The 21598-nt window shown below is 37.8% G+C and overlaps 1 protein-coding gene across 1 annotated transcript in view; it reads right to left on the bottom strand.

Annotated features, from left to right (window-relative positions):
• Positions 1–19796, bottom strand: part of ADGRV1 (adhesion G protein-coupled receptor V1) — a 555854-nt gene extending 536058 nt beyond the window's left edge. The window contains exons 1-9 of the mRNA XM_008061062.2: positions 19616–19796; positions 16470–16619; positions 14714–14809; positions 12426–12530; positions 10439–10552; positions 8064–8629; positions 7136–7406; positions 6425–6754; positions 554–730 (exon numbers count right to left, since the gene is read on the bottom strand). Coding sequence (XP_008059253.2) covers positions 554–730; positions 6425–6754; positions 7136–7406; positions 8064–8629; positions 10439–10552; positions 12426–12530; positions 14714–14716 — 1566 coding nt within the window. The 5' untranslated portion in view covers positions 14717–14809; positions 16470–16619; positions 19616–19796. The remainder of the gene's footprint in view (positions 1–553; positions 731–6424; positions 6755–7135; positions 7407–8063; positions 8630–10438; positions 10553–12425; positions 12531–14713; positions 14810–16469; positions 16620–19615) is intronic.
• Between the last annotated feature and the right edge of the window lie 1802 nt (positions 19797–21598).

Below are 21598 nucleotides of genomic sequence, written 5' to 3'. Positions count from 1 at the left end.
CCTGGCCACCACAGCCTCAACCTGCTGGGCTCCGGTGATCCTTCCGCGTCAGCCTTCCAAGTAGCCAGAATTACAGGCATGCACTACCACACCCGGCTGATTTTTTTTATTTATTGTAGAGATGAGGTCTCGCTGCCCAGGCGGGTCTCGAACCCTCAGGCTCAGGCAATCCACTCACCTCAGCCTCCGAAAGGTGTGGGATTACAGGCTGAGCCACTGAGACCAGTTGCCTTTTTTTTTTTAAGTTTATGTTTGGCTATCACTGTGCCAAAAATCATAGCACTATCTGAAAACAATCACATCAAAAAATATCCCTACTCTCACCGTGAGCAATAACTCCTAATTTCATTCCATCCAATACAGCAGAAGATGATGAAAAAAACCACACACTCATCATTTACCTCTGTCATTTACATATTAAAGGCTTGGTGTAAGTGATGAAGATTCTTAAGATCTGTTAACTCTACATGCTAATTCTTTCTCTTTTTTTTAATGGTGTCTGTACATTACCTCAAGCTCATTAGGTCCCATTGATAACAAAGAACCTACTTACCACTTCAGCAGCAGAATCTTCTGGTTCATGCAAAATGATTGGAAGATTGCTAAGAAAGCCAATTTCTCCATTTGCAATGGCTGGAGTAACCAGTAAAGAAATATTTCGGATTTCCCCAAATCTGGGACTTATGGGTGGGATTGGAGGAATTATGCTCACCAACTCCACAGTTTCCAACTATAATAAACAAATAAAAAATAAGAAGAATTAAGAAAATAGAAACAAATTCTTAAAGCCTTAACAGCATGAGGTGGAAAACCCAACACGGGTAAAGGTCACGAACAGCTTGGAACTTCATAATTGTCTTTCCTCACCACTCCTTTTCAATCTTGTGCACTGGCTTTCTGAGCTCTTGTTGCCCCTCAGTTATTATTATTTCCCAGAGGTCTACATAAACCCTTTATCTTATAACTTTATGCCCTCTCCTTAATAATCTCGGGCTCTCTCCCTCAAATTCCAAATCATTATAACCAACTGCCACTGGACAACACATAAGTCATGCACACTCCTTACAGATAGACTGTCCAAAATAAAAGTCACTACCCCAATTTCATGCCCCCTCACTACCAGCACTGGCTTCTCCTCCTTGTCACCTATATTCAACTACCTTGACGTTAAAGCCAAATGTCAGAGAGTTGTCCATAGCTCCTTCCTCTCTTCCACTGACTCACACTTCTAATCAGTCACCCAATTCCCTTCTCTTCCAGGCAAAAGCCATTATCAAAAGACCACCCAGAACTCCATTTATAACTTAAGGTGTCATATAGCTTGAGTATTCTCTCAAATCTCATGCTGAAATGTGATCCCCAATGTGGGAGGTGGAGCCCAGTGGGAGGTGACTGGGTCATGGGAGTGGATCCCTCAGGAATGGCTTAATGCCATTCTGTGAAATGAGTGAGTTCTTGTTCTATTCAGGTGAGAGCTGGCTGTTTAAAAGAGCCTGACACCTTCTCCTCTCTCTCGCTTCCGTTCTCGCCCACATGACATGCCCCTTCTCCCTTCATCTTCCGTCATGATTGTACGTTTCCTGAGGCTTCACCAGAAGCAGATGTTGGCACTGTACTTCTTGTACAGTCTGCAGAACACTGAGCAAAAAATAAACCTCCTTTCCTTATAAATGATCTGGACTCAGGTGTTCCTATATGCAGACACAAAGACTACAATGCATCTTTGTGATTAAAAGGATGTAGTGCATGTACAACACATAACATCCCTGTAACTGACAAAAATGACCACCAGAGTAACTTTTCATGGAGTTGCTGTTATCTGGGATGCCCTCCCTTCATCATCTCAAAGTCCAAAACGTACTCACTTTTTTAACCAGCGAAATAAACCTCCTTCTTCCTCCTTGGATACCCCAGTCCTCTTTATTCTACCTCTTTCTGGACTTCTACTGCTACCTCACTAACTTAGAACTTAATTACACATTTCACATACGGCTTATTATCATTTTGTGTGTTCCTGACTTTTACTTCCCGACAGGCCTATGGCGCTCTTATGGGTGTGTGTGCTTCTCAGCATTTTCTCAACACATGACAAAGACATAAAAGAGTAAACATTTGTGAATTCATCCCCCCCAACACAAGCTGAGCTCTAACAGAGATCCTGATATATCACAAACCTTCAGCATCATAAATATTCCAACTTTTCAAAATCTAATTTATCCATCCACACAGCGTTCGCTTGAGGAGTGCAGGAATAAATAATCATTATGGGACTGCAAAAAACTCAGGGATTATAAGTTCCAGTGCAATTTTGAACTTAATGAAAAGTATCTCCCACTCTTTAGAGCTCTCTGTTATAGGTTCTGTTATGTTGAAAAGATGCCACTCAGTAACCAATAGACTTGGGATTTAAATTTATTTTTCACAAGTGGGTGAGGCTGGTACTGATCTCCCTCATATTTTGTGATGAACAAGATACAGTTTAAAGGGCAAAAGTAAATGCATTTTTTAAATGTCATGCATTTTGCTTTGAAAAATCATGTACAGGAGAAAGACAATAAAAATTTCATTTTTGGTAAATATTCCTGTGATTAAAAAAAAAAGGGAATCAATCGATCAATCGGTATAGAGACTAAGCCAAGTAAAAGGAAACATGTACTTCTTTAGTATACTGCATTTATGTTACAAAATAAATAAAATGTAAAGACAAAGAGTTAAGACCACATAAGTATAACTGTCATTCTTTGTAGAGAAAAGGAACATAAATACACATATGATGTATTTACTGTACAAAATAGCACAAAGAACAAATACATAAAATACATAGATTTGAATGGCATATAAATATAAGAAAAAGATATTTCTAAAACGTACTGGTAATGTGTGAGTAAGCACATGTTTGTGACTGAACACTCTAATTCCCAGATATTCACTGATAACAATGTGGAAAACATCAAGGAAAAAACTCAATATATTTTTACTCAAAACTTTCTTTAGAAAAAACTCACATTTTATATACATTTATCTAAAGTTATAGAATTAATTCTGGATACAGTATTTTTGAAAAATATTTTTTAAAATAGAAAGTTATGAAATAAACTGATGAAAAAGAAAATGCTAATTTTGTGTGGCTTATTTCCCAGTCGATAAGCCTTTTTTTGTCTGGGTTCCTTAAGCATCTGCTAAATCAAACTGCTCCATTCATTCATAAAGAATCCTTCTTTGCTTTCAGATAGTTTGCAACTGGGGCAGCACATTAGTAAACCCAAGCCTGACAAGAGCTGTATCTCAGACCAATGTATTTAGCTGAAAGGGTTACCAAGGCGTGAGGAGCTATTAAAGAATTCTCCTTTCTTTGGTTTCATTCAACTTTCCAAACAGAGGCTGATGCTTCCTATTCTTGAGTTGCTCATCCATTATGTACTAGACAGACTACACAACTTTCCTATTCCAACCGGCCTTCCAGAGCCCACAGCTGTTTTGAACCTTAAGGAACTGTGTCAGTGACTAATAACGCCCCCCCCCCCACCGCAAACAAGTGTTAAATTAACTGTCTGGACTGTAAGACCCTTGTTTTTTAACTAAACACATAAAGACTTTAGTCTGGAATTCATGGTGCAACTTTTTAACTCAGGATGAGTCACAATTCAGATATTACTCCCTTCAACTTATTTTTAGTTTTCAGATGTTATCCAAAGTAAATTCTGCCAATTACCTATGGGGCACAACGTTCACTATTTGGGGAATAGACCACTGGAGACCCAATTCCCATTACTACACAATACATCCATTTAACAAATATGCAAGTGTACCCCGTGAATCAAAAATTATGCCATGCTCATAAAGAATACTAATGGAAAAAAACTAGGATAACATGCAAAGTTTTTAGTAAAGATGTGTTTATACAGTAATTCTCTGTAGTTACTTTGATATAAATACTGGATCTTTTCCCCAAATATTTACAATTAATACAGAGGTTATTGATACAAGCATAGATATAAGGATCTCTATCCATAGTAAAAACAGTAAAATCCACAGTAAAAACAATGAGGTATTGTGAGAAAAGAAATTAGGAAGCTTGCCAGGCATGGTGGCTCATGCCTGTAATCCCAGCACTTTGGGACGCCCAGGCCAGAGGATTGCTTGAGACCAGCCCGGGAAACATGGCAAGACTTCACCTCCACAATAAAAAAAAAAAAAAAAAAAAAAATAGCCAGGCATGGTGGCACACGCCTGTAGTCCCAGCTACTTTGAAAGTTGAAGAAGTATCGTCTGAGCCCAGCAAGTCAAGGCTGTGGTGTCCATGAGTGTGCTATACGCTCCAGACTGCATCTCTGCATCATCAGTTCTCAAACTCAGCTCCCATCACTGCACCTACTTCAGACATGCCAGGAAACCAGGTTCCCAGAAAAGCACACAGTAACTGCATAAGATCTTTGTCTCATTCCATTCGTTTTAGTAATTTGAATCTCATATGAGATGCAGCCTGTGCAAAATTAGAGACAGACAGAAGGAAGAACTGAAAATAAAAAAAGAACACTCAAAAAATCCCATAAATATATATTGAGAATGTTCTAAATCCTGCAGATGTCAATGGCAGAGAAGACAAACAACAGCGCTGACATCAAAAACAAAAGAGCTAAAAATCTCCACTGAATTCTGAAACTCCACTCCACAAATTATATCCAGAGAGCCTTGAAATTGGGGGAATGCTACTACCAATGTGAACTGGTGGTCAACATACATTTCCATATTAATAGAATTAACTTCAAAAAGCAAACAGATTATGACATGTTTTTGTACAAAGCCAGTTTTTTTTTTTAATTTCTGAAGATATCAATGTGAATATGAAATTTCACGTTTTCAGTGGCTCAAAAATTCAGAAAGTTGCATATTTCAGCACATGTTTAGGGTTAGATATACGACAACAAAACCAAAGTAGAATCCAGGAAGAGAAAGGCAAGACAACGAGAAAATTCATAAGTTCAGTGAAAAACATCCCAGATACAGGTGTGAAACAAGGAGAGAAAGCAGTCAGTTCAACTAAACTTTCATTTAGCGCGTTTCAGGGAAGACAGCTGGAAGACCTCAGTAATGCAGTGAAGATGTCACATAAAAAGGGGACAGCTAGAAACTCCAGAGAAAGCAACAATAAACCATAAAACAAAGCCTAGGCAAAAATACAAAACACTTAAATGTGGCATGATGCAAAGAAATTAGCGGAATATAATATTTCATTTGCTATATAGACTTCAGGTGGCAAAACGTATGGTGACAAGACGTTGGCTCTTTCTTTATCAATCCATTCATACTACCTGATTCTGTAATAAATGTATTTAGCTAATTAAAATTTGATAAGCCCCCTTATTACTTTCTAATTTTCAGAATCAAGCAATCAATGCATAGAAATAACAGTAGCATCATAAGTGAATGCAGATATTTTAAGATTTGGCAATAAAAATAAAGTTTTGATGAACAGAAGTTAAGAAATAAAATATGATATGTTATAGGATGTGTTATAGGGCCCTTATTTCTTCTTATTAAGGAAGTGAAAGTCCAGAGAGTCTGTCTATCATTAATAGACAAACAGATTTTTCAGTATATTATTTTAAAGTATCTACAAGATTTTCTTCATGTTGCTTTTTTTTATTTCTGAAATGTTTTCCCTGCAATCTCCATTGTGAAAAAACATATTTAGTCTATAAATCCCATACCTATGTCACATTTTCCCAAATCAACTCAAAAGAATGATGAGTCTCCTATCTTACACCCTCCCCTAGAACAGCTTGTAAGTTATTCTATGACATCATATGAAAGTCTGACTTGCATTTCATGTCTGAAATACTTTTAATATCACTTGATTAAAATAGTAGCTATGGTAGAACCCTTGTCTTGTTTATCTTTTTATACCTTGAGAGGAGATAGTCTCGCTTTGGATCCCTAACTAGCCTCTAGTAACAAATTGTAAAATCCAAAATATAAATGAGGGCAAAATAACAGTTAGTTAACTCTCACATAAATAAGTACACTTGCAGTTTAGCCAAAATTGTGATTCATCATTAAAGTACGTGTAGTAGGCCGGAGGGAGCGATGGCTCACACCTATAATCCCTGCCCTTTGAGAGACCAAGGCAAGAGGTTGCCTGAGCTCAGGAGTTCAAGACCAACCTGGGCAACATGGCAAGACCTTGTTTCTACAATAAAAAATCAAAAATTAAAAAAAATTAGCCAAGCATGGTGACGCGTGCCTGCAGTCCCAGCTACTTGGAAGGCTCAGGTGGAATGATTGCCTGAGTCCAGCAGACTGAGGCTATGGTAGTTGTGATTGTGCCACTGCACTCCAGTCTGGGCAACAGAGTGAGACTCTGACTCAAAAAATACAATACAATACAATACAAAAATTACAGTACAATACAATACAATAGTACCTGTACTAGAAAGTGGGCTCCATTTTGAAGAAATGCATCGTTTCTTATTGGTAATTTTGTAGTGACTTGAGTTTTTTGCTCAGGAAAAATGAGGCCATTTCTCCTGGATACATTTAAGATGCCATCTCTTGCTCGCAAGGGGTCCACGGCTCCAGCGGGGATGTAGAGTGCAGAATAAAGCATTCTCACATCTCCTTTAGTTCCTCCCCGTCTTGTAAAACTCAAGGATAAATATCGTTCACCTGGACTGCTTTCAATCTTCTGGTTTTCCATAGGAAAAAATGTTACTAGGCCATAAACATCATCACTATCCTGAATGTAGAACAAAAGCTGCAGATAAAGGAATAAAATATTAAAGTGCAGAATTCTCACATCTGAGATGATCAAACTCAATATTTCCATGGTATTCTGATTTTAATATTTACTTCTATAAAATGTCTAAAAATGATCACTTTTTATATGCAACAGAGTAAAAGATGAACCAAAAGCAGATCTGAAAAGTTTCCTAAGTCATAGTTTGTGGGGTTTTTTAGAGAGTAAAATATTTATTTGCTGAAGGAGCAACATGGACCAAGAAAAACCATCATTCCCAAGGCCAGTCTTCTTCCTGTCACATCAAACTAAACATAAATTTGATTTGTAGCATCAAATTCTTTGGCTCTTCTACAGCATGGGAATGTTCATGAGAATAAAGCACAACCAGGGACCTACCTCTGCGGGTTCGCTCACTTCTGCGCCCCCTCGTATCGTGTGAGGCAGAATCTGAAGGAGAAAAGCTTCCGCCTCTTCTGGAAGATCATCATCAACGACGATAAGAGGAATCAGGGCCAACATCTGCCCTTGTGCAAAATGGAGAACTCCGGAACTTGGTCTGATATCTGCTGTTACCGGTGAGAGGTCACTGCTGTTCCGTGTCAGCACCCAGTTCACAGAGACATTCCCGTGGGTGCCACCGTTTCTAACCACTGTAATTTCCTCAAAGCTGCAAATTTTGTAAAAGAAATATATAGTTGCATAATATACCATTTCCCTTAGAGAGTCTTTCCCAATGTCAAGTTGGGTATCAGACACTGGGTAAAGCAGAATCCACATCACAAAAAATAATTGTTTTTACTATGAAGGAGTAAATGTGTCAATGTGTCCTAGGAAACCATGGGATCTGAATTCATTTGCATAATTAAATCAACTCAGAATAAGAATGAAAATAGGACCGGCTCAGTGGCTCAGCCTGTAATCCCGCGCCTTTGGGAGGCTGAGGTGAGTGAATTGCCTGAGCCCATGGGTTCGTGACCCACCTGGGCAACTTGGCGAGACCTCATCTTTACGATAAATCAAAAATTAGCCAGGCGTGGTAGCGCGCGCCTGTAGTTCCAGCTACTTGGAAGGCTGAGGCGGAAGGATCGCCAGAGCCCAGCAGGTTGAGGCTGCGGTGGCCAGGAGCAGCCACTGCACTCCAGTCTGGGTGACAGAGTGAGACTCCAACTCAAAAAAAAAAAAAAAAAAAAAAAAAAATGAAAACAGGGAAGTCAAGGCAGAGAAAATGACACTAACAGTTCATTGTCATACCCAGCACCACAAAAATTAAATCATGTAATAACATATTAAATAATCGTAGCAACACGTTTAACATAAATCATACCTTGATGTTGTATCCTCATCAATTACAACTGTCCTTTCAAACAAGTTGCTGTTGAAAGAAAGGACTCCATAAGGTTTGTCATTTGGCTTAATGGTGACTTGTACGACTGAAGGGCTTACTAGCACAGCATCACCCTGTAAGGTATCTTTTAGCAACATAATGTGAAAGGATTCAGCAATCTCTGGTATGGTGTCATCAACTATTTGAAATTTCAGGTGAGCTTCATGAATAAAAGGTGGGAAAACAATAGTTGTGTTTGGCTGAAGATCGATGAAGTCCAGGTTTTGCTGGGCATGTGCTGTGGAATTCCCAGTTACAACAGCGTAACTGATGGAAACTTCATATTCATCAGATCCAATCAGATGTCCACTGATGTTCTTCCCACGAACCACTGGGACAATGAGTATGTGGTCTTCCTCAGGAACCAAGTAAACACTCTGAATGAATCTCACGGGACTGTCATTTTTCTTAATGATGATTTCCACAGAATTCCTAGAGGTGTTGATTTCAGCTCCTCCTTCCACACTTTTCAGTTGAATCAAAAATATTTCATCATTTTCTGGAACCTGTCAAAGGAATATAGACAGGGACCAAACATCAATAGCCAAAACACCTGCAGAGACACTAAGGTGTAATAAGTCACCATGTTTCAATATAACTATACAGAAATGAAAATTATTTAACTGAGGGAGTACAAAGAGAGGCCTGTTTAGTCTCCAATTATGAAAATATTTTCCAAAGATAAATAATGTATTGTAGATAGGAAAATAAGAGTGAACAAAGCAATGGTATACGCAGGTAATGGAGTTCGGGTATAACATCTAGGCAAAAAGTAATGGAGTCCAGGTATGACGTCTTTTGACCTTAATCAGTCTTTGGATAACTCCAAAGATTAAATAGCAAAAAGGAACATAAATTCCTATCAGTGCTATCAACTTCTTAGGCTTGGAAGCAGCATTCAAGGTCTAATCATATCAAAGAATCTGGTAGGCATATTAAATATCACATAAAACTATTAGTTTCCAAACATGTGAATCATTTTTGCTTCTAACTCAGAATTAAAACATATGACACCACCATATAATTTCCAAGATACGAATCATGCCTCTCTGGAGAACAAACCATAAGAATTACTACTAGGCAAAATATTGACATTGTTAAAGTAGAATCTTTTCTTTCTTTCTTTCTTTTCCTTTCCCTTTTCTTTTTTTTTGCAGCTGCACAGAAACCCTGGAGTTAATCTCCACCGTGCTTTTCATTCACCATAAATTCTGCTTTATAAATGAAAATAAAAAACACATCTTTTGACCTCCATGAATAGCATATTAAAAGTAAAGCTATTTATCTCAAAAAATAAAATGTTATTTGACTGATGATCTTTTAAATTGACAATTAACATGAATAATTAATAATTTTGTCAGCCTATATCCTTTTCAATGTTTTGAGATCTGAAAATACAAATTTGAGCTTGCTTCCACAACCAGAAGAACTAAAGTTATCAATGTTACCAATTTTATTTTTCAAGAGAAATACTCTTTTCCAATAATGTCTTCTAATGCACTATTTTTCTTCTCCTGGGATTTCTTGTCATTTGGTTTCAGAATTTTTTTAGAATGGTAGAGGGAGAGTTACAAATTCCAAGCTACTTCCTTTTGTTTGTTTGTTTTCTTTCCTGGCAATACTTAGTTTTCTTTTATAAAAAGAAATATTGTCTCTTGTTTAGCACATGGGGGGAACATGTGTTGTGTCATGTATCTTTTTTCTTTCTTTTCCTTTTTTTCTAATTTTTTGTACAGATAAGGTCTCGCTATATTGCCCAAGCTGGTCTTGAACTTCTAGCCTCAAGCGATTCTCCTGCCTTGGCCTCCCAAAGGGCTATAGGTGCAAGCCACTGTGACCAGCTGTGTCATGTATCTTAATCCTTGGTAGTTTCACCATGAAATGTGAAAATAATTTTTAAAACTTTCCAATGAATGTGAGTACTTAAAATATCCAAGCAAAAGAACATTGATTGCAGTAGAATTTTCTTGGTTTTTATAGTAAAAATAGTTATTCTAGGTTAGTACTGTTCTGGCTCAAAACTGAAATCACTAACAAAAACCAATCATCGGGGTATATCAAAAGCTCAAATTTTTCTATTTTGTGATGTACCATTTATTGTGAATTTAGTAAGGTAAGTAGTAATAAGGTATATTCCAAAATAGTCAGCTATTCATATGTAAAGTATGATTGTCCAAAATACGTTAGCTTTTACACAGGATAATATTCTTGAGTAATGTAAAATACCGGACACAATTTAATACTTGACATAAAGTTCTCCAACATGTCTGTAACACAGAGTCCTTGCCCCACGTAAATATTGAACATCATCCAACCTCATCATCGAGTACGGTCAAGTTATAAATTACTGTGGCTCTGCCAGGGGGAAAGGTGATGTTTCCTTTGACTGGACTTAAATCTTCTTCAGGGGGATTTGGGCCTCCCTCTACCTGCAAAGAAACGCACAGTGCCATCAATAATACAACACATTGCACAAGACGGAGAAAGCATTACTGTGATGTCAGCTGACAAAAATCTGAAATTTACTTAAAGATGTTTTGCAAAAATTATACTAACTTGCACTTAAGTCTGCCTTTCTAATGAACAGTCAGGGCCTATGATGTAATTCTTGATCTTGGATATAAATGCATTAAACCATGTGATTTCTCAGAGCTATTTTTTCTCAACCATTATATCAAATCTGAAGGGGAAAGAAAATCTGAAGGGGAAGAAAGGGTGTTCGAGTTTAACAAATTCCCTCAGGTAATGGAATCAAATACCCATGTTTTCCTATTCACAGGCTGGATATGAAGAAGTGAAGAATGAATAAAATCATTCATTTTAAAAAGTATTTCTTGGCCAGGTGTGGGGAGTCAAACCTGTTAACCCAGCACTTTGAGAGGTGGGAAGACTGTTTGAGGGCAGGAGTTTGAGACTAGCCTGGGCAACATAGCAAGACCACATCTCTACAAAAAATCAAAATATTAGCTAGGCCTGGTGGCTCCTGCTTGTAATTCCAGCTACTCAGGAGGCTGAGGTGGGAGGTCACTTGAGCTCAGGAGGTCGAGGCTGCAGTGAGGCATGATCGTGCCACTACATGGCAGCCTTGGGTGACAGAGTGAGACCCTGATTCAAAAAAAAAAGTATTTCTTGAGTACTTCATGCCCTGACCTTTTTTAGCTACTAAGGCTATAGCAGTGAACAAAGTAAATTCCCTTCCACATGGACCTTACATTTAATGAAAGGGAGCAAATGATAAATAAAAAAAAAGAATATGCATCAGATGATGATAAATATTATGGAGAAAAACTTAAGAAGAACATGAGAAAGACTGAGTGTTGAAGAGGGTTGCTATTTATATGCAGCAATAATCGGTGCAAAGCACTTACAACAGTCTGTGTGTTCCACAAATGCTACCTGTAATTACTTAAACAAAAACAAAGCAACAAACCCAATCAAATCATTTTAGACATCCATAAGATAAGGTGAAAACACTATAACCTGGAATCTGTATCCTTTCTACCACTGATTATTTCTATTTTTTCCTATATTTGTTGTCAGAAATATTTTTAAAATTTATTATCTAAACACATATTCCTAAGTAAATGAAAAATTGCTTAAGACTTCCTTTGCAGAACGTGCAAGACATTGTGTATTTGGTGAGTTATTTTTAAAATGTATATCCTTGAGGCCAGGGATGATAGCTCACTCCTATAATCCCAGCATTTTGGGAGGCCAGTGTGGGAGGACCCCTTAAGGCGGAGTTGGAGTTCAAGACCAGCCTGGGCAACATAACGAGACTGTCTCTACAAAAAACAAATTTAGAAATTAGCTAGGTGTGGGGATGCACACCTGTAGTCCTAGCTACTGGGGAAGCTGCAGGGGAAGGATCACTGGAGCCCAGGAGTTCTAGGCTGCAGTGAGCTATGATTGTGCCTCTGCACTCCAGCCTGGGTGACACAGAGAGGCCTTGACACACACACACACACACACACACACACACACACACACACATCTGTGAAAAGGTTTGCCAAAAGGTTTTATAAATTTTATAGAATTCACATTATCACTTTTCTACTTGTAACTTGTTATTACAACATATCTAAAATGATAACATTGTGTTTTGTATAAGCATGGTATACTCAAGCAGGAAGGAAAACATGTTAATATTAATCATGAAATGTACCAGAAAACAAAAGTGTGAATTTTAATTTTATTCTGTCATGTTTATGATACAAAGGGCACTTGATTTTTTAAAAATTGTAGCCATTGGGTATGAACTCCAAAGTGTTACCACTTAAATTGATTTCAGAGTCAACATACCTCAAAAGTCACAGTGACCATCCCATAGGTCCCCTTTTCCCTGATGAGAGTGAGAGGCACAGATTCATTCCTGCCCCTGGGCTCGCTCACTGTGACTGAGGAAGGCTACGAGGAGAGCAAATATTGAGCAGTCAGAGGGAGGAGGTCAGAACTGTTCCCTGGAAACACTAAATCCCCACAGACAAGTCAATCCACACGCCCCTGTAAGAATGTGCTATTTCCCCAGCATCAGTGAACTGCGGCAAACACAATGCTGAAAAACTTCAAAGTAATAGTGTAAAAAGAACATATAGATAGCCAGGCAAAAGCTGGGGGTTCGCGTCCTTGTTCTACCACCAACTAGTGTTCTCTGACGCATCTCAAAGGTTATCTCGTTGAAAGGCAAACTGAGATGCTCAGAGAAGACCAAGAGGTCACAGAAATGGGTTAAACCTCCAGACCAGTTGGCAGGTCACTAAGGTCACCACTCGGCCTTGCTCCCAACCACTCTGCTCTCATCAGCTAGTATGTCATTAAAAAGCAGACACTGCCAATGACCTAAAAAGCAGACACTGCCAATGACACGATCACTACAGGAGGAGAAAGAGTAAGGATTTCAAGTGAAATGTGCTGGTTTGGCTGGTTGAAACTCAAGGTAGAAGAGGAGGAACAGGAACAGGAACAGCTAAGTGCACAGTGGCAAGGGCAGCAGTGCCACCTCTCAGGGTGACACTGAGTCTCAGTGTCCCCTTCTGTCATTGTGGTTAGGAATGCCTGACTCGAAGGGTTGTGATGAAGTCTCTAAGAGATCAATCACATCAAGTGCTCATCCTATTACCTGACACATACTGAGGTCTCAGTAAATACTGACTAATATCCTCATTGTCAATATCATTATCATTACCAATCCTCAAGGCTGGAAATCAAAGCCAACCCATTGGACACCAGTGTAAGCTAATAGTCACTTGTTTAATTTTAAAGATGGGGTGGCAGGTGCCCCTCAGAGGCTGTCCAAGGCTACCTAGCAACACTGAGACCCCATCAGTACTAATCAGGGACCCGGGGCCCATGCCAAGGACTAAAATTCATTCCCAGAGGCCAAGATGTATTCAATGTCAAAAAAATTTAAACAAATCAGTAAGAGGTCAGGAGTGGTGAGCTAGAAGTGAGTATAGCAGGAAAGTCAAATGGATAGAAATTAAGCAATTAGGGAGCCTGCTTCATCAATAATTCCCTATCATTCAAATAGAAATGATAGATGGAGTAATTAATTTAATTAATGTTTGTAAGTGACAATACAATGGAGGTTATCAAAGAGCTACTAAATTGAGGTTAGCCAAATACTCTTTTTAATGAAGATACTGCAACTTAAAGATCATATTTACCTATAGCCCACCTTATTTCAAAGATATTTTATAGTACTACAAAAATGACATGCAATGCAACCAACTGTGGTAACCACCTAAACATAAATAAGAAGCTGGAATGTATCACATCTTATTTATTAATAACAATTATTAGCATGATTCAAATCAGGAAGGTTATTGTGGTCAAGAACTTAGTGGCCAAATCCAATTGTACTGGAGATAACTTTTGTTTTATCTTAAGAGCTGGAAACAATAATTCTCAAAGAGGGGCCTGTCTTGTATGTTGTTTTCTAAAGATAAAACCCTCTGAAAATAGGACTGGCTAGAGCCACAGGAATTTGGTGTTAAGGGCAAGAAAATAAACTGTTGAGCAAAACTGAGAGTGTTGAGATGGAATTTCAGTCTTCGGAAAATGTTAGTTAATAAGAAAAGCTCAAGGATGGGACTGACTACAGAATTTTGAAGAGCTATGATGTCGGCTATTCCCTGTATCTCAGCTCCCTAAATTCACTGCAGGGTTTTTTAGTATTCTTTCAGTATGCTGTCTCATCTTCCAGTCACTCCAAACTTTCAGAAAAGTCTGGCAAACAGGCAACGCCGTTTCTTTAAGTGGCGTTTGGGGAAATCAAGCAAAAGGCACTGGGTTGCACACCAGAGTTAAAGACCAGCCAAGGGAGGTGACAACGAAATCGGGTAGAAGGATGAGCAGAAAGAGACCAGGACAAGAGAAGACAATAATCATACATGCCTCCTCAATCCACCAAAGTCTCAGGCAGAGCAAATGAACAGTCTATAGAACACGGAGCAGGCGGAATTACAGCAAATGTTACCTAAATATCAAAAGACAGGATGATGCCAGCTAACATCATGGAAAATAAATAATAAAAAAGTATACGCTGTTGTTATCTAGCAACTATAAGAATCATCAAATTATAACCATACCATGTTAAATGAAATAATTCCAAATGCATTGTCATTTGATAATATTGTCACAGTAACAGTCCTTGGCCATCCAAGCTTCACATTTGCAGAAGGTTTCTAAAATAAAAGACAAGCCCCAAAACAAAATCATCATTAGAGAAAAAAAACATCGCTTTAATAGTATTTCTGTCTTCAAGTAGCTATTCAAAATATGAATAAAAATACTTATTGCACTAATTACAAAAGTACATTCAAATTAAGGCAAAATGGTAAAGAATCTCCATATGAAAATTCTTCAAAAAGATTTGAAAACCATTAATCATTAACTATTAATAATATGCAATAGCATAACTATAGATACTGTATTAGAAATTATAATTACTGTTTTATTACAGTAATATAACAGAATTGAACACAGTATAAAATTCTATTCAAATACGATTTTTTAATGCTATAGAAAGTGCTGAAACTTGAGAATTAGCTATTCTATAAATCACAGAGGCAAATTAAAGATAAAATACTAAAGCTAGCCGGGCTTGGTGGCTCAGCCTGTAATCCCGTGCCTTTGGGAGGCTGAGGTGAGTGGATTGCCTGAGTCCACGGGTTCAAGACCCACCTGGGCAGCGAGACCTCATCTCTACAATAAATCAAAAAACCAGCCGGGCATGGTAGCGCATGCCTATAATTCCGGCTACTCAGAAGGCTGAGGCGGAAGGATCACCAGAGCCCAGCAGGTCGAGGCTGCAGTGGCCTGAAGCGGCCACTGCACTCCAGTCTGGGCAACAGAGTGAGACTCCAACTCAAAAAAAAAAAAAATTAAAGCTAATTTTTGTAAAAGTAGAGAACTTTCTACAACATTTCTGCTGATATTCAGTAGCAACAGAAAAGAAAATGAAAAAAGAGTGATTTACAAAAACAAAACATAACTGTTTCAAGTATCATTTTCATAAACATTTTAATCATACTGACACAATTGTTCTAAAAAAATTCTTAATACTCTTCAGAAAAAAAATCAGGTAGAATGATGTTAGCAGTCATGGACTCAGCCTAATAGATCAAGTCATGAAGTACAATTACACCTTAGGCCACTCAAGTGTCTTCCCAGGGGTCCTCTGAATTTATTCTAAGGCACAGGGACCTCCCACTACCACACCCACATTTTGTGCCTTTCTCCTTTGAAATCAGTAGTCATGATCATTCTTTGTGCATCTGGTAGCAGGGAAGGAACAAAAAAAAAAGGGCCAGAGAGGTAGACAAGGTTTTCTGGAACAACCATCATGGCAATTCCTCAGTAAGCTGAATGGATCTGAAAACCAGCTGTAGAATCTTCTCAATAAGATTGTCTGAGGAATAACCAAACTGTGGAACTGCCAAAGAGGTTGCCTGTTCTGGCTTCTATGAAAGCCACTACAAGTCACCTGAACTGGCCTAGCGCTAGAGAAATTTTTAAAAATAGGCCAGGCTTGGTGGCACAGCCTATAATCCCAGCACTTTCGGAGGCCAAGGCAAGTGGATTGCCTGAGGCCACAGGTTCCAGACCAGCCCAGGGTAACTTTGCGAGACCTCATCTCTACAATAAATCAAAAATTAACCGGGTGTGGTAGCGCATGCCTGTAGTTCCAGCAACTTGGAAAGCTGAGGTGGACAGATCATCGGAGCCCAGCAGGTTGACACTGGGGTGGCCATGAGCCACTGCACTCCAGCCTTGGCGACAGAGTGAGACTTCAAAAAAAGTACAAGATTTGTATAAGTTTAAGGCTTAAAGGAGGACTCTTACCTGCAATGTTAAGTGAAAAATAAAAGTTTCATCAGGTTCTGGCAAGTCATCATCACATACTGCTATGTACACTGTTCTATTTGTTTCTCCAGCAGGTATAAAAGTTGCAGCATATGTGTCAAAAAAGTCACCAGTGTCTTCTCCATACAGCTATTAAATGCAAAATATTGATCAGTCTTATTTAACACAGTATTAGGACAAGCAAAACTTATGCTAACTAGAGCAATCAAGAGGAAAAGGATAAATCAAGTGGCACTGATGTTTATAGACATAATGTATGCAAACATAAATCATAAATATTTAACTGGTCAAAGTCATCCTCAGACATATAAACATAATAAGAAGTGAATCTGTATAATCATTTGTTTTTGCTGTGAAAGAAAAAGAAATATTGCCCAGAAAAGTAATAATTACATTGAAAAGTAATAATGTGAATTTTTTTCTCTTCATTGATCTAGAGTGGACTACAGCAAACCTAACGAGAAGACAGACTATAGCTAAAACTCTCACAAGAAATGGTATCCACACACAACAGAATATTCTTCAGCCATAAAAAAGAATGAAATATTTTCATCTGCAGCAACATGGATGTAATTGGAGGTCACAGTGTTAAGTGAAATAAGCCAAGCACAGAAAGACGGGTATCACAATGTCGTCATTCATATGTGGGCACTCAAAAAGTGGACCTCGGGGAGGAAGAGAGTAGAACAGTGGTTACTAGAGGCTGGGTAGGGAAGGGGGAAATGAAGAAAAGTCAGTTAAGGAGAGCCAAAAATACAACCAGATAGAAGGAATACATTCCAGTATGCAATAGTACTGCAGGGAAATTATAGTTAACAACGATGCATTGTATATTTCAAAATAACTGGAAGAGAGAAACTGCAAAGAAAAGATGAGTGTTTGAGGTGATGGGATCCAGTTACCCTGATGTGATCATTATGCACTGCATGCAGGAATCAAAATAACACATAGGCCCCCAAAATATGTACAACTATTACATATCAATAGTAAACGTTGGGGAGGTGAGCGAGGTTAAAGTAACCTCCCCAAAACTGTCAGAAAAATCTATTATTTCCCCATCCATTTAAAAAAAATTGCTCTTTCCCTAACTTTCAACCTGAAATTATATTTATATTCTCTCACAACTCCAATAAAGAGCCAATTTTTTAGCATGCTAAGAAGTTTTATGAAAACTTCTTAGTCTTTGTAAAATTTTCCTTAACTTTTAAAGATCTAACTCTGTAAAAGCAGCCTTGTTAATAAGATTCTCAGCAAGCTCTGAGTGAATCATTTAGCTACTAGAAAACAATACATGATTTAATACAAATTTTTTTAAACGTATAGGAAAATTTTAGTCAATTTTCAGTTCTCACTTATAAAAATAAAGTTTTAAATACTTGGGAAATCAAGGGTGTTGGGAAATTTATACCTTACTATAGAAAGCAGAACAAACTTTAGAAGGAATTATCAGAGCCATTGAAACAAACAGAAAAACACAGGAATCCAACCTAGGGAAATCATTTAACAATCCAAAATGTGAAAACTTCAACATATATGTAACCGGTTTCATCAGAATAACACTCATACCAGCAAAAATTAGAAGTAACCAGGGTGAAAAGCAGTTGAAGAATAATAAGGAAGTGATGACAACACTATTAAGAAAAGTTCTGAAAATAATAGAGCATCCTGAAAAAACTTCTAGGATACAATCAAGATTATATGAAAAAGATGATCAAATATAACGTATACTCAAACTAAATATAAATTTAATAGATGTATACATGTATGTCATCAAATAAAAACTAGAAGCAGTGCACAAAGTTACAATATTGGATTTGTTCATAGGTAGTTTTTCATCATTTCATAAAGTGCAATACATTCTATTCCTTAAAAGTTTATTTTTGTGGACAAAAATTAAGTACTTTGAGTCTCAAATATAGCAATAGCTCTAGTGGTCATTTGACAGTACTTTCTGGTTAAAAATAAACACATATAGTCAAGTGTGGTGGCTCATGCATGTAATCCCAGCACTTTGGGAGGTGGAGACAAGAGGATTGCCTGAGTCCAGGGGTTGGAGACCAGCCTGGGCAACTTGGCAAGCCTCGTCTATACAATAAATAAGTTTTAAAAATTAGCCTGGTGTGGTGGTGCGTGCCTGTAGTTTCAGCTACCCGGAAGGCTGAGATGGAAGGACTGCCTGAGCCCAGTGGGCTAAGGCTGCAGTGGCCGTGAGCATGCCACTGCACTCCAGCCTGGGCAACAGAGTAAGACTCCTATTCTAAATAAATAAATTTAAAAAATGAAAATAAGCACAGACACATGCACACACAATCCAACCAATAATTAAGCTGCATGTGAAACAGATGAATAGTTTGATAAATCTTACCTAACTTCTATTTAAGTTAATATACTTAATTTCTAGGCCAGACATGGTGGCTCATACTTAAAATCAGCACTTTGGGAGACCACGGCAGGAGGATTATTTGAACCCAGGAGTTCGAGACCAGTTCAAGCAACATAGTGAGTCCCGTCTCTACAAAAAAGTCCAAAGATTAGCTGGGAGCTGTAATGTGCACCTCTAGTCCCAGCTACTCAGGAATTTGAGGCGGAAGGATAGCCTGAGTCTAGGAGGTCAAGCTGCAGTGAGCTGTGATCCTGTCGCTGCACTCCAACTTGGGAGACAGAGATTGCAACTCAAAAAAAAAAAAATACACATACATTTAATTTCTCCCACAAAAAGAATTCTCCACCATAATTAAAGATTTTTTTCCTGCTGCTATTTTTTTACATTTAAAAACCCATGTATCTTCTCAACACCACCCTACAACAGTATGTCTGAGCAGAAATAGCTACAATCCAAATTACCCAAAATAAAATATTCTGGTGTTAAAATAAACACGTAAACACTTTAAAACAATCAGTCTAAATCTTTAAAACAGTATTGTTCAATGCACTTGGCTACCTTGGAGCCCTTCATAAGCCCATAAGAAACATAAATGAAATTGTGTTATTTACAAATCATTTATCATAATGAAACAACTCAAAATCTCAAACAGTTAAAAAAAAAAAAGAGAGAAATTCTTGCCATTGAAACTAAGAAATTGCATATACATTTTAGGAAAAATAGAACTACAATAATTTCTTACCGATACAATCGCAGTAACATTTGCTGGCTCTCCTATCCTTTCGATTATGAGACGAATGACTGTTGTACTTGTTTCATTAACGACAAATTCTGTTTGTCCACCGAATCTTATTTCCGTTTCTCCAAACACAAACGTGATGAGTAAAGTTGAAAGAAGGTTTACTAATAAAGATGCAGAGGGCATCCCTAAAAGAAAAAATGTATTTGCAAAACATATGTAATACATTTTCATTAGATTGTGTTGTCTACAGATATAAACACCATGAAGAGTTGGACAGTAAACAGCTAAGACATATAAAAACATCAAATATTAAGCCATCCAACTCAAATGTGTGTTGACAGAAAATTCACAATCTAGTCTATGGTTCTCTTTTTACTACTTTAGCACATTTTGTTTTTTAGCTTCTATAACAAGGCAACTATAAGTTAAATTTATTTATTAAATTTAGTCTGTAAAACATTTATTGACATCCACACTTTAAGAAATTCCAGCAGCAACAGGAAAGTTCAATTAAAGCCCACTTTTCCCAAATGAAACTATTAAAACTTTTTAAGTTAAAGCTTTAGCAATAAATTGATTTCTTGACTGGTGTTTTCTTTTTCCTTAAAAATTAGTCTTGCAGGAGAATTTTTAAAATTTTAGTTATTGCAAGGCAATTCATAGAAGAGGTAAATTTTCAAGACTTAAATTTCTTCCATTTTACTGGCTAAAATTCTAATGCCACTTCTTAGAAAATGGCCATGTTGCTTTAAAATAAACAAATTTGGCATAGTGTATATTCCCTTCTATTCCACAACGTCTACTGCTTTCTTCTTACTACGTGTGTATAAACACGTCAATATTGTTTCTACTTTCAGCACTGTGGGATTGGAGCACTTTCAAAAGCACAACCATGCAGTTGTCTCTTGAAAGCACTGTTGTTTTGTAATGCAGATGTACCTCTAGAAATGTGAACAATTTCTCTCATGGATCATTAAGATTCAGTGGATCTATGTGGCCAGTCACACAAACATAACAAGTTCATGTGTTTTAAAAGGGAGCTGCATTCCGTACTCTATGAGTCAAACGCTTCCTATTAATCTTGTCCGTGGCCGAGAAGTAATAAAACAGTCATGTGTGTGGTATGTCCACATGGTTACACAGGGCTGTATACTTTGGAAGACCAAATACGTGAGTTCATGAGCGCCCTATTTTACAGCTTAAATGCAATTTTCCCTGTCAAGTATAGTCAAACAACATAGTCTGAAGTTGCTCGATGACGTCTCAAACATTTCTGATAGCAAAATCCATAAATGGGGATGCAGAGTTCAGAGTCCTGAAAAGGGACATAATTCAATGGGGACAGATTCAGAAGGATTCAGACTTTTTGCATCTGTCTCTTCTCTCTAAGCAAGTCTGCCATCAGGCTAAGGAATTTGGAAGAAATAAAAGTCTTCCTTCACCAACTGCAAATTCTTCCTTGATGTTTAATCCAGGAATGTTCCTGGGAAGGAAAGAAAATGAAAAAGATGAAAGGAAAGAAAAAAGTAAAGTATGGTTGACACAGGAAACCCAAGTAAAGACGACCTTCTAAGAAATTCTGAAGCCGAAATGATTTCACATACCACGTATGACAAACAAAGGGAAAGAAATGAACAAATGACAACACAGAGGAGTGCGAAGGTAGCAACCTAGGCCTTGGGTGTGGAAGAAAAGATCAACTTTGGTTCATTGTGATTTTGAAAGAAAAATTTCAAGTCCTTGAACAGGAGATGAGACAGAACCTTGAGTGGAGAGAAAGAAGAAGACATCCGAAGTTCAAAGTGAGCAAGTGTGAAAGTGAGATTGCAGCACGAGAAGGAGGAAATCATGAAGACCCAAGAAGGGTTCTCTAACTACGCCCTGTGTAAGAATTGCCTCGAGTATTTGTTAAGATGCTCATCCCCACTCCCAGCACTTCTGATCCAGTGGGTCTAGGGCATGGCCCAGGAATAGGCATTTAAC

This window comes from Carlito syrichta, unplaced genomic scaffold (assembly GCF_000164805.1).
Source record: "Carlito syrichta isolate Samal-C Ts95f unplaced genomic scaffold, Tarsius_syrichta-2.0.1 Scaffold305037, whole genome shotgun sequence".
NCBI lineage: Eukaryota > Metazoa > Chordata > Mammalia > Primates > Tarsiidae > Carlito > Carlito syrichta.
This window is presented reverse-complemented; position numbering and strand designations above follow the sequence as displayed.